The sequence below is a fragment of the Cimex lectularius genome, unplaced genomic scaffold, assembly GCF_000648675.2.
Source record: "Cimex lectularius strain Harlan isolate CLEC.00 unplaced genomic scaffold, Clec_2.1 scaffold225, whole genome shotgun sequence".
Classification (NCBI taxonomy): Eukaryota; Metazoa; Arthropoda; class Insecta; order Hemiptera; family Cimicidae; genus Cimex; species Cimex lectularius.
Genome location: NW_019392913.1, coordinates 512,080 through 527,724, shown reverse-complemented (window position 1 = coordinate 527,724; position 15,645 = coordinate 512,080). Strand labels below are relative to the sequence as shown.

The following is a 15,645-nucleotide window of genomic DNA, read 5'->3' as shown; positions in this document are numbered from 1 at the left end:
GCTCCAGACCTCAATCGCATTGATCACATGTGGGATGCATTTGCAGAGAAGGCTTTTAGATAACCATCCGCAGCCAGACGACCTGGAACAACTGAGTGCAGTGTTGCAACATCTATGGAATGAAATTCCTTATGAAATGAATGACAACGTTTTTAACAGTGTGCCTAACAGGTGCATAGAGTTTAACAGAGGACGGTAAACACGGTGCTTATTCTTAAAAGAAATTTTTGTCTCCAACAAACAAAATTATGGATTTAAAACCTTTATTTAGTTATTTTTCAAAATCCCTTAATTAAATTTCCTTCAGTAAAAAACATAAAAATAAAATAAAAATGCTAGGGAAAGTAAATGCTACAAAATTAGAAAATATCTCTATTTATTATTATATAAAGTTCGAAACGTTGGCACTATAAAAAAACTGTTTTTTCTAAAACCTATGTCACACCAGACCGCATCTCTCGATCTCCAAATAATCTGAAGATGATCTCAATAAAGATTGAAACGTTCGTACGATAAAGAAAATATTTTTCTAAAACCTATGTCACACCCGAACGCATCTCACGATCTCCAAATAATTTCTATTTATTTTTGAGCAGTTTGTAAAACCTTCCTTTAGGCTAAATGTTAAACGGAAATTACCATGTAATTATACAGTTACAAAAGACAATTATACAGAATGTTTCTAGTTTTAGTCATTCATCCTGGTTAAGATTCACAAAATATTACACGCTGAGGGATACATTACACTTTATAAACTATAACAGTTAAGCAGTATTTATCTTTAATAGAAAATGTAAAAACAAAATAGGTGCGTCAGTTTAAATTTATTTTGTATCGCTCATTTAGTGAAATAAAATGTCTCATTCTTTTTTTTCATAGGTAATAGATTAAATTAACCTGTTACATTCAAATCACTATACTAACCATGAATTATACTCATTGTGAGATACTTTTTCGATTGACGGTTTCCGGATGACGTTAATTATAAACGATTGTATACATTTGCACAACATTTTACCATTTGTTTTGTTTGTTTAATGTTCTAATTTCAAAAATTCTTCCAAATCATCCGAGAAAGCTGAACAACTGGTTTCTTATTGTTTTCACTAGACGGATGTAAAAGGAATGAGAACCAGTTGTAAATAGGAAGTGACATAATGGGAATTTAATAAGTGATCAACGACGCCAAAAGCTATCTGAAGACAGTCCGGGCCTTTCGCAACCCACCTCTTGCCAAACAACATCCCTGATTATACGTTATTAAACGTTTCGAAATAAATTCAAATTGATCGTCCCCAAGCCGAATCGCCAACACGGACAAATTCACTCGTATTAATAAAAATCAAATTAACCTAGTGTAAATCATCTAAGGGCGACCCACGACTCGTTGTTACTGAATCCACCATAAATCATGCCGCTAAACAAATCAGTGGTGTTACTTAGTAAAAAGGTGGAAAAAAGCCCAGGGGGCTTGGTATTTTTCTTGTGTCAATTCCGACGGCTTGTTAGTGAGATGTCATTATCAGCCGGATTTAATTGACATTAACAGATTTCTCGATTCTCCTTTGCCTACGCGCTTGAATATTTTTCCGGTCATCGCGATTCCAGTGCGTAGAATTAATTGGAATTGATTCTCCAGTCAACGGGAAAACTAACATGGAAAGCATTTTTGTTTAAGCCAGTTCTAGCTGGAATATCCAGTCAACAAATCAGAATTTCTGTCTTTCATAATGGCGCAAATTTAGCGCTGTCAAATTTCTCCTGAAAAGAATGACTGCCCCTAATTTTGTAAGTACAGGAAATTCCAATTTCAGGTTTAAAGAATGTCTAGTAAGTTCTCACATAACACAAACAAAACTCTTACATAATAAGATAAAATGTTCACTAGAAAGTAATATNTTATATATAGAGAGAGAGAGAGAGAGAGAGAGAGAGAGAGAGTGAGAAAGACATAGAAAGAGAGAATTCTTCAAGTAGTTCACTGTAGTACGTTTTATGTACAACATATAATATATAGTTGATCTATGCATTTATGTATACAAATATGAAATAAAAAGAATAAAACCACATACAAAATGAAAGATGTCGAAATAAATGTCTTTTTGACCTGTAAGGTATGTCATTCAGTGAAATTATAATAAAACCTTGTTATATATCAAGAAAATAATAAATTTATTTTATTTATTAAGGTTTTGAATTGTCGTATAAACTGAATAATCCATAAAAAATATTCGATTTTTATCGGCTTTGAATAAAATCTTCACTTTTAAAGCCATTTTCAATTCTATTTCTAGTTTTACTCGCATTCCTATAGTTAACATCAAGTTTTAGCTTTAACCGTAAACGTTTTATTTTATTTTAGCCTTGAATTTACATAAAAATAGAATTTTAAGCGTAAACAGATTCCGGTAGATCGATGAAAGCGGCAGAAAGATTATTTGAAAAATTTCAATTTAAGGAAGTCACTAGGAATGACTGCATATTATTGATTAATAAATGAATTATTTAATTGTACTTATTATTTGCAAATACTTGCTCGAAGATCAATGTTAAAATCTCAGATGCGACGAACAAAATCAAGCAAATTCTAAAATTGCAAAATTAATACACTATTAATGATGAAAAATTAAAAGTGAAGTTATATTTATTCAATCATGAAACTATTTTCATTAGGACGAAGTGTGAATGTCGTCAGTTGAAGTGTTAATTTATAAAGGGAGCCTGAGTTCTGAAAGCACTAGCCTTCCTTACGTCAATCATCGTTCATTGAATATCTGCATCAACACTCAAATAGTATAACCAACTATCAAACCAGACGTGCAATTGTACCTCATTATGTCGTTAGCTAAAAAGGAAATTGACATTTATAATAAATAACCGAGGTAATTTTATGCAAAAACTGGTCTAGGACTAACCTTCAAGTCAATGGTAAATATTACATTTCATGTCAAAAACGTAATGTAATTTAATATTTTTTGTCATGATTTAATAAATAACTAAAGTGTTTGTGTCAGGAGTTTAAAACTTTTTGAAGTTCATTATCTATAAATGTCCTAATGGCTTTAATAGAGAATTTTTGCAATACCGCCTACAACTTAATAAGTAATTTCAATTAATTAAGGTTTTGGTTGAGATAAAAAGGTCAGTGTCACAAGCGGGATTCGAACCCACGACCTACGGCCAAATACGCCACTGCACTACCACTTGAGCGATCGTGACTTCGATTCACTCCGACACTTACTTCCCATCTCAACGCCACCTTTTGAATTTACCCTCCTATTTGGTCAAGCGGAATACGAAGCCTAATAAAATGTCATGACAAAAATTGAAGTATACTTCAAGTATATTGACATTAGGTACACGACATTTGAAAAATGGCATAAAAGAGGGAACATTCAAAAGGTGGGGTTCAGATGGGAAGTTAGTGCCCGAGTGGATCCAAGTCACGATAGCTCAAGTGGTAGAGCAGCGGCGTATTAAGCCGAAGGTCGTGGGTTCGAATCCCGCTCGTGACACTGACTTTTTTATCTCAACTAAAAACCTTAATTAATTGAATGATATTAATTGGACAAGCGGACCACGAAAACTAGTGATTTTAATGAGTTAAAATGAAGTATACTTCACTAAAGCTCTCCATGGCCATTTCATTTGTCGCCGAAAATCAAATAGATTTCACGACATTTGAAAAATGGCAAAAAGGAGAGAAAATTCGAGAGGTGAGGTTGAGATGGGAAGTTGGTGTCCGAGTGGATCAGCCCGGCGTATTTAGCCGAAGGTCGTGGGTTCGAATCCCGCACGTGACACTGACTTTTTATCTTAACCAAAATCTTAATTAATTGAAATGAATTTATTTGGTCAAGCGGACCACAAAACCTAATAAAATTAATAAGTAATACATATCCATCGTTAGGAAATTCTCAGTATTTTTGTACGTCTCTAGTCGTACCTCGACTCTAGATGTTCAATAGTACAATGCAAAAAAACATGCTTTGAATGAGAAGAAGAATACAGACATGTTAAATTTACACCAAAGCAGGATATAACATTTAAGGAATTTCGTTCATACATGCGTATGTAATTGAACATTATTTCTGCTATAAAATGGGTATAAAAACCATTATAATCTTGGATGCCTAATTACGGATATCAACCAACCTAGAAGACATTAGAAACTTATAAAAAGAAAAAACAACTTTGGTCGTTACATTTTTAGTCTAACTATACATGCTGATGTTGGTCTGTCTCGCTATCGTCAGTGTCATTTTTAAAAACTGGAGTCTTTGGATGGGTAGATAATACTATTTCCAACAACAACAAAAAAACAAGAAGAAACGCGACTGACAGACCAACTATGGTAAGAGAGCCTGAGCAAAATTATCAGTAACGACCAAATAACAAGAAAACATAAAGACCGCTTTTATAACAATTAAGTTTAATGTTGAGTCATACAAACTAGTAATCTTACAGTCCTGATTGAATCTTGTGGGTTTCAAAAATGATATATCCTGGCTCTCAGATAATAGTCAAACGTGATAGTTTCAATTATGCCAAATACAAATAGGACGATTTTCACGTCGCCTTGCTTCACCGATCTGGTTTTTAATATGTTATATCTCAACCAATCCAGTCGATTATAAGGCTGATAATACAAAAATAATGATCAGGTAGAAAGATCGGAAGATTAAATTCCAGATATATATATTAAAAAAGTTGTTGGAAATTAAATTAAATTTGAAAAGGTACGAAATGCTCGAAGTGTTGTCATTATAAAATTAATTTCACCAATAATTATGTAAATTCTTTGAGTTCTTTAAGTGATCTTGTGCAACTCGAAACATCGGGGGAGAAGGCTATTAAAGGACTTGATAAAGCAGTCGCTAAAGTTTTGATCCTAATTGACAACTGATGCTATCTCTGCCTAACCCAGAGCGATGTAACAATTTTGCTTATTAATTTATTCATGAATTTTCCGCCTGACGCTTTTTTCCACCTGATTTCAGTTGACGTGAACTGTTATTTCTATCACTTTCACCGTTCTAATTTATAAAAGCAGGGACTGTTATATTAATATATATTGATAACATGATTTATGTACTTCCAATACGTGTATTATGTTTGCCCTTGTTGTTTAATTGATATGGGCCCTCCATGAGGAAGGCTTAATAGGACAAATGATGATGTCAAAACTAGTTTTGGTATCGGCTCGATCTTTATCTCCCATTAACGAGGGTTCAACTCGCCCTGAGCATTCCTTGTTCCAAAGGACATTTACATGATTGAGCTGTTTAAATGGAAATTGTAAACAGAGGTAGTTTGGTATTTTATTGTGGTCGATGAATTACGTTACACAGTTTTGAATCAAATGCACGTTCAATAAATCTCGTTTTTCATTAAAAAACAACGATTTTGAAACTACGCTTAAGTTTTCATGAAACCTCAGCTTTGACCCTATAAACCAAAACTTTCACTAGGAGATAATTGCTTGTTCTACCCTTCATCACCTTACTGGCCATAATCGAGGCATTACTTTTGGGAAAACGAAATTTGAAAAACAGTTTGGATTTGACAATTATTTTAAAACAAGTCAAACAAAATAACATTTCAAATACTGAATTTTTAATATTCATAAAAACACTATTGCTAACGTTATTGTATTTGTGTAAAATATGTTACATGACATCAAAAGCAGCAGGTATGAGAAATGTATATAACTTAATATCTGTTTCATTCTTAAATGTAAACCTTAAGAACCTCATGTGGTTTGTAATTTTTAATTTTTTTCAAATTATTATAATTTGAAAAGTTTTTATATTAACGCACCAAACTTTATTATTTAAGTATCTAATGACTTATAGGTTTCTAATATTTAGCGATCTTTATATTTTATAATTTTATACTTATTATTTTATACTTTATATATAGTATAGTTTTATACCTTTATATCGAGTACCTATATCTTAGTTTTTATATATTTATCTTTCTTTTCTTCTCAGTCACTCTCTTCTCATTTGTTTTCTCTTCCTATCTTATATCAAATTATTATCTTAACATACGATATATGCATATCACGATGGACCTTCACGCCCCACAGATCCAAGGCTTCTTCGACATTCCTGTCGACAATCTTTACGCCGAGCCAGCAGTCCTTAAGTGGATCAAGGAAAACATTCCAGAACGGAGGAATATCATCATCGTCTCCCATGTTGCCGGTGGTGCTAAAAGAGTGACATCCATCGCAGACAGGCTAAATGTAGAATTTGCCCTGATCCACAAGGAAAGGAACAAGGCAAACGAAGTGGCTTCAATGGTCCTTGTAGAAGATGTGAAAGACGGGGTTGCTATACTTGTTGATGACACGACTGACACGTGCGGCACAAACTGTCATGCTGCTGAAAAGTTGATGGCCGCCGGAGCCACTAAAGTGTAAGCTATACTCAGTCACGGAATATTCTCCGGACCTGCTATATCAAGAATAAACACTTCCCGCTTCGAAGCAGACGTGGTTACAATCACAATACCACAGGAGGAACATATGAATGATTGTCCTAAACTTAGGTGTATTGACGCTTCAATGATATTTGCGGAAACCACCCGACGTACACACAACGGAGAATCTGTATCGTATCGATATATGCATACATATCACTTATTTGTTTTGTATCTATTGTTTTATTTCATATCTTTAAATCGAATATTGTATAAACATTGTTTGAATTTGAATTATATAATTATAAATTAATATAAAGAACAAACTTTATATATATTATCTGTATTTGCACTTCAGTTAAATTTATGCTACATAAATAAATGTCTAATGGTGTCACTTAGTAGATATACTAAAATAGTTTTCATGAAATAATCAATAGAAAGCTGTTTTGGTAAAATGATATAAATAAGCTCTGTGAGAAAGGTAATTTGGACAAATTGGATGTATTGCAGGTTAAAAAAAAATTGAATGTAACAGATAAAATTTAATGTTTATGATTATAGACTGAGAGAAGAACTTTTTTAGCAACCCCTCGTCATCCTCTCTATAAACATTTTTGTAGTGTTAGCCAATATGTACGGTCCGAAATAAATACAAGTTCGATTAGTTGGCTAATAAACATTAGAAATAAGTTAATCTACCTAAATAAATATCGAATAATAAAATAATTAGATGACGGCTTAAAAGGGTGCCCGATATGTAACCATGGGGAGCAGGAATATTTTTATCATTTTGTTGCTTTCTGCCCTATCCTTACTGAGTACCGGTTAGTTTATTTTAATACATCTGTATAGACAATTGTGGAATTTAGTGAATATTTAAGTTGAAGGAACTTCGATTGTTTAGTTAAATACTGTAAGAACGCCTGGCAATGCACATACAGCGTAGTAATTTAATTTAACTGCAAAAGCACCTATGCCTACATAAGTATTTGTTAATGACTATTTTATTAAAATGTCTTAAATGTAATTTTAGATTAATATTTTGTGTACATAGATCATTTTAGATATGTAGAAATGTGTAGAGATTAGTGACCGTTAATCGATAGTTATTGAGATATCGTGAGATGCGGTCGGGAGTGATGTAGGTTTCAGAAAAACATTTTCTTTATCGTGCCAACGTTTCGATTTTTTATTGAGCCCTGAAGATGATCTCAATAAAAGATCGAAACGTTGGCACGACAAAGAAAATGTTTTTCTGAAACCTACATCACTCCCGACCGCATCTCACGATATCTGAATAACTAGATATGTAGAAAATTGAATTTTTTGGCAGTTCATGTTAATTGAATTTTTTGGCAATTCATTTTAATTATGTTCTATTTGCATTTCATTATTATTTTCCTTTATTTCTGTCAAGATTTCTTTTTTGTTGTAAGGCGTTAACTCAGACACCCTCAATGGCTAAGACTATGTCTAGCGTATGAATAAAGAAAGAAATGTGTAATGTTTTTGTATTTCTTAATAATGACTTTTATTATTATTATTATATTATTAAAATCTGTAATTGTATAAAATTATGTCGTTGAATGTAAAGAGTGATCAGTATGACACAAAATGAAACCGCATTCATTTCTTCTGTCTGTCTGCCTTCCTGCCTTCCGTCCGTCTGTCTGTCCGTCTTTCTCTCTCTCTCTCTCTCTCTCTCTCTCTCTCTCTCTCTCTCTCTCTCTCTCCCCGCTCTCTGTCACTCATATATTCTATCTAGCTCACTGTTGAGCTTTTACTGCCACCCTCGCTCTCTCTCTCTCATTCCCACTTTATCTTTCTTTCTTACTCTGGCTCTAGCATACTACTGCCTAGCTCTATTTTTCTCTTCTTCAGAGATATGTATGATGCAACTAGTTTTTATTGTTATTTTTATTACAGAATATTGTTAAACAAAAATTTTCTAGTTTTCTTCTTTAAGAAAAAAAAAAAAATACCCTTGCCAGTGTATGCAAGCGAAGATTGACCTACCTTTGACTTCTCGACTGGATGAAATCAGGCGTGGAATCAGACGGATGGAAAAAAAATTACAACGGAAGAACAGGCACGAGGATCTGACGCGTTCGCGGCTCGTACGGTGGCGTGCTTGCTACTTAAAGTTGGCTGTGTAGGTGACAATTCAGAGACGATAAACAATAAATACCAAAATAAACAGATATAATTATAGATTAAATAAGGAATACTTAGGAAATATGATAAATTATGCTATTCCAAATCTAAATACTTGGTATCTCAAAACGAACAAAGCATAATTCCAATCCAATTTAATTTAACGTTATAGTGTTAATTTATATTTATTTCTGTATAACTTTCTTATTAATCGATTAATTAGAGAAACATCTTTGATGTGCCATTGAGAAGTACAACCGGAACAATCTGAAACTACGCAACTTGATTGTTTGTAATAGGTATTAAAAGATAAAAATAATCCAATTAGAAGATTATACATAATGTCCTTCCCAATTAAAAGACAGATTTAATCCCCTGTTTCTAATTAACCGAAGAGCGTGTGCGCTGTAGCGAAATCGATTATTCTTATTCATTATTATTTCCTAACGCCAAACGTCTTCTAAAGGTCGGTCAGTCTCGCATTTCAGGATTAAATAGCCGGCCCTTATCCAAAGGACCCCTTGAAAATACTAGCGCCGACAACATCAGGCCTTATTAGGGTGGTGGAAGTGTACAAATGTCCGACAGTCCTATCTCACACCATCTGGACGCATTTGTAAACGGGGAGGAGTGCACAATAAACGGCCGGCTGTACCTCGTCAAATTAAAAACCGCTGCTACACAAGTAATGAGGTGGAGGCACGTGCAAGTTGGGAAGTGGGTGTAGTCGGATGGTTAATGGAACGGCGTGCCCTCAGCCTCTCACTGCATCAATATAAATCTAAGATTAACATTACAGATACAACTTTTCTTACCACTACCTTACTCGGTAATGTGTGGTACCATTCCTACCTTAACGAAGAACAGTTTATTAATCCGCCCTGCTTGAATCATGTTTCATCTCGTGCAGCGTATCTTTCACATCGCTTTCACAATTTCTTCATTGGTTCTATCATGTTCTTATACTTAACTGTTCTCAACGTGTGTAACATGACATTTCTGAGTTAAGAACCATTCTTGTTGAGGTTATGTATTTTATGGACTGTTTATAAAACGTAGAAAACACTAAAGCATAAAGTATAACTACGCTCTAACTACTTGCCATATTTAATTAATTATTACGCCTATTATTTCAATTGGTTTAAAAAACGTACGTTACACCACATGTCTAATCCTAAAATTTGAAAATACATACAATAACAGGGAATTTATGAATAATATCAGACATTTACAGGGTGTCCCTTGACGCCACGGGAATATTTCAGGAGGTTATCCTTCCTACAAGCCAAATTGGTCAAAAAGTCTCAAGGTTCGTTTTATCTTACCTTCATCTTTCAAAACTTTTCCCATTAAGCGCTGTTCGTTAAATGTTAATCCTGCCGTAAATTTGATTACATCTATGGAAAAACATAGAAACCATATGGGCTTCATTTCTTTTTTTACTGTAATCTTAAACAAACAGAATTCAATGTCAGCTAGCAGATAAACTTTTACGAATTTTGGATGTTAGCGCAATATTGCAAAAACATATTTTATTGCTCCAAATTTATTTTTTTATGGAAGACAGGAAATTACCTGCAGTTCGAGATTATTTTGTGGAGTGGTTGAGTACTGGTGACAGGTGTGAACTTTTATGTTACCCTTTTTAGGTAAAGGAACGAAAGTCCTGGCTAATAATGTGTAACCGCAGCACTCAATAATAAATTTACCTCTACTTTAAGAGTGAATGGATAAACTTTAATAGGCAAATTAGGACATTTATTTTGACCTATTTGAAGCCCAAATCGGACAGTGTCGTACGCTTTTTTGATGTCCGGTAAGCGCATTTCTCTTACTGATAATGATACACTTACGAGTTAAACAGTACATGTCGGTTTAAACTAGATACAATGCTTTCATCAGCAGCTTTGCAATTGAGTTTAGGTTATTTTCCTGGTCTTATTGATATAGAACTTGCAGTGGCAGTAATATTTACGAGTACTTTCAACACGTTCTGAAGCCTGTTTAGTGTACTATCAATTCTGAATCACGAGGAGATAATAGCTGAATGGAACTTTAGGGGTATTCACGATGTTTGTAAGATGTTATCTCGTGTTAACTCGAATAGAGAAATGTCCAGTAAGATTTTGAATTTCTCCATCTTTTCTTAGCAGGTTAAACGTTAATTTTTCCGCAATGTTGCGTGTGGCGATTGGTAGAACCAAAAATAAAGCTATAACAGTCCTTGAAGGCTTGTTGATGTTTGGATTGGTTTTCTTTTTGTTAAATTGTAAGATGCTAGAAGTTAATAAAAAAGGAAAATTAATCTACTCTTTCATTCAAAATGCTCTATATGCACTCGAAAAGTACTAACAAATGACATGCTTCAATTCGTGCCGACATACCTAACTTGTATCCTAATATCTATCAGCCTATAACTATGAATGAGAGTATAAGGACAGGTCAGAAATTAACAAAAGAAATGTATTGGTCTGATTTAATTAATGCGTTTTTAAGAATAAAAATAAGTGTAAACAAAATCAGCTGTTAAATTCATGGCTGCCATGTTGGTTAGGTACGCCCTAACGGATAGCAAAGTGACTACATTTTCGACCCAAATCTACCATTGGATCTGGCCTGTTAGATCAAGCAATGTTAATTAGCTGATTCTAACCAGTCTACGTCATCATTTTTCTCGATCTAACAGAACCTAACAGAGTTAACAGGGTTAGCACAAAGATCGTGAATACCCCTGTTATATACATTGAAGATAGGACTTTTGTATCTTTACGGTGTAGTACATCGTTAATAAAAAGTGGAATATTCTGGTGAGAGGCATGAACCTTGAGGTAATCCCTCACATTCAGTGGGATGGGTTCAGTGGCTACATTATTTGATTATTTTTGTAGTTCGAGCGGAATCTACACAATTTTTGAGAATGCTATTAGCTACTACATTTCGGTTTAACAAGATAAAATAAATATCTCAGTAACTTTTCCAATTGGATTTAACAGGAAGAATGGTCTGAATTTAGCTGGTTCTAAACATACTTTTCTTGATTTTGCTGTAAACATCTTGTTTTCTGCTTGCAACAGTCGGTAAACATCGAAGTTTTATAGAATTATTTAATATTTAAGAAGCTGACAATAGCTTATCATTGGCAGTTTCCTGAGCGTAACAGGTAGTAGGAGGTTTGGTCTGTTCCAGGGGATTTTTCTGTCGATTTTAGCCCTTTCAGTAATTTTTTTTTTACTTTTCTTTTGTTTGTGTTTCTCATGCAATTGCGTTTTAGAACTGTAGAAAGTACTGCTACTAATAATGATATCAGAACATCCGTTATCGTTTAGCAATCTTTATAAATATAGTCGCTGTTTATTTTTAATGGAATGAATGCATTTTTAATTAATTTTAATAAACGGATTTTGCGAAGATGGAGTAGGTTTTTAAGATTCCGTTTTTCTCGCTTAGCCTGCATAAAAATTTGTTCCGACTACAGTTTTTGAATTTGCGAGATTACTACTAACTCAAGCCGAGAGAAGGCTTAGGAAAACGTGAAATTGTGCTTTTTTTCAGTCTTCGATCGAGTCTATGTTTTAATTTTGTACCTATGTAGGGTGATTAATGTGTTTCTTGCAAATCCTTGTAGGAATACATGCCGTTTAAGCATTAATTTGATTGAATACCAAAGTTTTTGATTTCACAAAAAATAACTAAATTTTTCAATGTCCTGATTTCTGTTCGGAATAGCTGGATTTCATTTTTTCTATGCATTCTTTCGTCCTACAGGAATTTCTTTCTTCATAAATTTTAATCTAATTAACTTAATTTTTTAAGGATCTCTAAAATTCTTGTACAAAAGGTTAAGGAGATGATAAATGTATATAATTAATACAGTCAATTAACACAAAATTAGGCGCAGAATTGCAGAATTTTAACTTAAGGGACTGCCGACGGTCAAAATGGAAAAATAAACTAAAATCCATTGACCATAAATAAGTCGGTCATTTTGGAAACCGCGCAACAGCCGATACACATAACGCAACTGCCCCCAGTGAATGTCATACGATTTCGTAAAACGGAAATTTTCGAAAAAAAAATTTCTGTATAAATTTCATTAACAAAATTTGTATATAGTATATGTAGGGTTTTTCAACTGCGAAGTTAAATTAACCCTCGGAGTGCCGGTGGATTGGAAATAAAAAAAGTCCATTTTGTAAGTATGTCGGTTTCGAACTCAGGGCCACGGGATTCGAACCAGGGACGTTTACCTTACAGTGTTGAGCACCGTATCAACGCCATTTTTTCCCGTATTTTATCTGAAAACCTCTGATTTATTCATCATAATTGGTGATTTCCAAATTGCCACATATTTTGTTTGAAAAATCATAACAATGGCAATAGTTTTGAAATGACTCTACAAAAATGTTCTCAAAGGTTTAGAAAACTATAAACAACAAGGAAAAATATCCCTTTCGTAGCTTTAATAAGAACAAGAGAAATTAAGCAAAACGTTTAAGGAGTTTTTATTTTATTTTGTCCTTAGTTTTCTCCAACATATCAGCTTAAAATTCAAAGTTTCTGGACATAATCTGCAAGGCAACATTCTGTTTGTATATGGTTATAACAACAGAAGTTCGATAAAATATTGAGGAGTTATAAATTTTATAAGTACCGGATTTCGGCGAAAAAATATCTATTATTAGTAAATATTTATTTTCTGATTGTAATAAAAAGAAAATTATTTTATTTTGGGAAAGGGTGCTTGAACCGAATCCAAATAGTTTATATTATGTTATGAATGTTCCCTTAGAAAACCTTCTACTTAGTTTTCATAAAATCCTCCGTAGTTTGATGGCAATTTACAACACCGATCGCCTTCAAAGTTATTTATTTCATAGTCATAGTTATCCTACAAACAGTTTACTATTAAACATGCACAAATAAACTTTAATGTGTGAAACAGTAGTGTAAATATTAGATTAATTAATAGATGAATTGAATAGGAGTTAGGTGTAACATTTTCGGTCAATTTGTACTATAATATTCTATATTTGATTTGGTTTTATAACGTTATAGTCAATGATGAGGTATAAACATTGATATTTAACGTAGCTTGTCAAAGGAAGTATGTATTTTTTCACATCCATTTATCTGAACAGAACAGTATTATTATGTAGGGTAAGGCCGACGTCTTTCCTTCTTATGAATATTACATGTCAAAACATCCATGTAACGAATTACCCATTAAGAATTGTGAAAGGACTACAAGACCGGGGGTTGTTGAAAAAAATAAAATTGCATTGGAAATTACACTAATGGAGCGGAGGCCTCGGGCGACGAAATCCTCCGGACGGCGGAATATATCAAAATTAACGTCAAAAAACCTGAAAGGTTCTTAATGTCCCGGCTCAACCGATCATTATTCCACACCATTTCAATTAGTGTCTTTTAGGATACATGCTAAAGTGTTGCCCTAATTGCCGACAAAAAGAGGATCGTACAGCCTGCGTCCAAAATTTACATATTTGTACACCGTCAATTTGATATGATAACATAAGGCTTGCAACCTATTTTTGCAATTTACTTGTTCATTATAAGTTATGCCATTGGTTGAAAAAGAAACTTTGAGTTTGATAGTACTCAAGCAAAAATCAAATTTTGTAGCTCTTGGCTGAAAGCTTTTGTTAAAACTTTGCACAAGCAATAATGTTTACAAAATAGGTAATGTCATACCTGTATACAAGATACTTCTGTATGCAAGATACTTAACGAATTACCCAATGGCTATAAAAAAAGTCAAACCAGTTTACAATTACTTTTACATCACCAAATAAAAAAATTACATGGGCTGTGCCGGGATTCGAACACAGATAGCAAATAGTAGATGCTGTAACGATTCGGCCCAGAATGTGCATAGTAGGCTGGATCGCGATATTTTAAGAAATAGACAAATTAATCTTCCCGCCTATTAAAATACTGAAATTGTAAAGTTTAATAATATAAAAGTTTAATTACGATAGTTTTATTTCTTTCATAATATTTTAAAAATGAGCTCTGCTCAAAGAATTTTCGTTCTTATTAAGAACCAATTCTTAGTAATAATTGGCTTCGATTTCAAGTGTAAAATGAAAGACAAATCAAAGCAAACAGAAGAAGTTGGGAAGAACACCATTAACTTTATGCAGAATACGCCGAAGCACAACATGGGCAACATGTCATTAAGTGGTGAGCCTATAATTTTCAAACGATTCTTTACTTTCACCCCACCCTCCCATAAGTTCGGGGCGAATTGACCTCATAAAAACTCCGTCTTTTTCCTATTTACGCCGTTTCAATCCCTCTGGGATTTGTTCACGCTCATGTCTTATAAGGTCAAACCGAAACCGTGAGATTTAATACCTGATACCGCTGACGTGTAAAAGGTTGTATACACAGTCTGTACCCGTGCCGGGGGGACTTATACAAATGAGCCCGGACCGGAGGGAACCCTAGTGAGCATGTTTATCTCTCGGGGCATCGTGTACTGGACGGTCTCTGGAGACGTTAGGTCGACTTCGTTCTCGGAGATAAATCGAGTTAAGGATAGAACTCTATCTTCGCTGCACGGGACAGACGTTTTTATATGGATGTACATTTCTGCCTTAGAAGGTCACAAAGTGATCCATATTCATGGTTATAGACTAAAACCTCTTTTCCTGTACAGACTACTTTTTTCCACAGCAAAAACAACACACCATCAATAATCTTCTATGCTGAAACAGTATTAACAGTGCATTTATATAATTATCTTCGTTTATGTTTTTTATGCCTATTTTAACTTAAAAATTTTCATTTGTTTTTACTACCAATTATTCAAAAGTTAGGTTATTAATTTAAACGTCTACCATTCTCACAATTAAAAATATACATATTTTTTGCCTTGAGATGTATTGTAATTTGAGAACGCATTTCTCTATAATTGTTGAAAATATATTTGACTACATATTATATATTCGAGATTTTATTGTTTTATTTACGTTTCTACTAAGCTTTATTTTTTTTCTACCCTAAATGATGTTTCACCAGTTTTTCTACTTACTTTCA

The 15,645-nt window shown here is 33.5% G+C and overlaps 1 protein-coding gene and 1 non-coding gene across 2 annotated transcripts; both read left to right on the top strand.

The window, feature by feature from the left end:
- Positions 1-3,442: 3,442 nt before the first annotated feature.
- On the top strand, positions 3,443-3,515 carry Trnan-auu. The gene has a single exon. It is a non-coding gene; the product is annotated as a tRNA-Asn (tRNA).
- A 2,543-nt stretch (positions 3,516-6,058) lies between these two features.
- Positions 6,059-7,012, top strand: LOC106664970 (ribose-phosphate pyrophosphokinase 2-like). Its single transcript, XM_014391084.1, is given in 2 exon segments — positions 6,059-6,621; positions 6,991-7,012. Coding segments are annotated over 2 exon segments (585 nt in total).
- Positions 7,013-15,645: the final 8,633 nt, after the last annotated feature.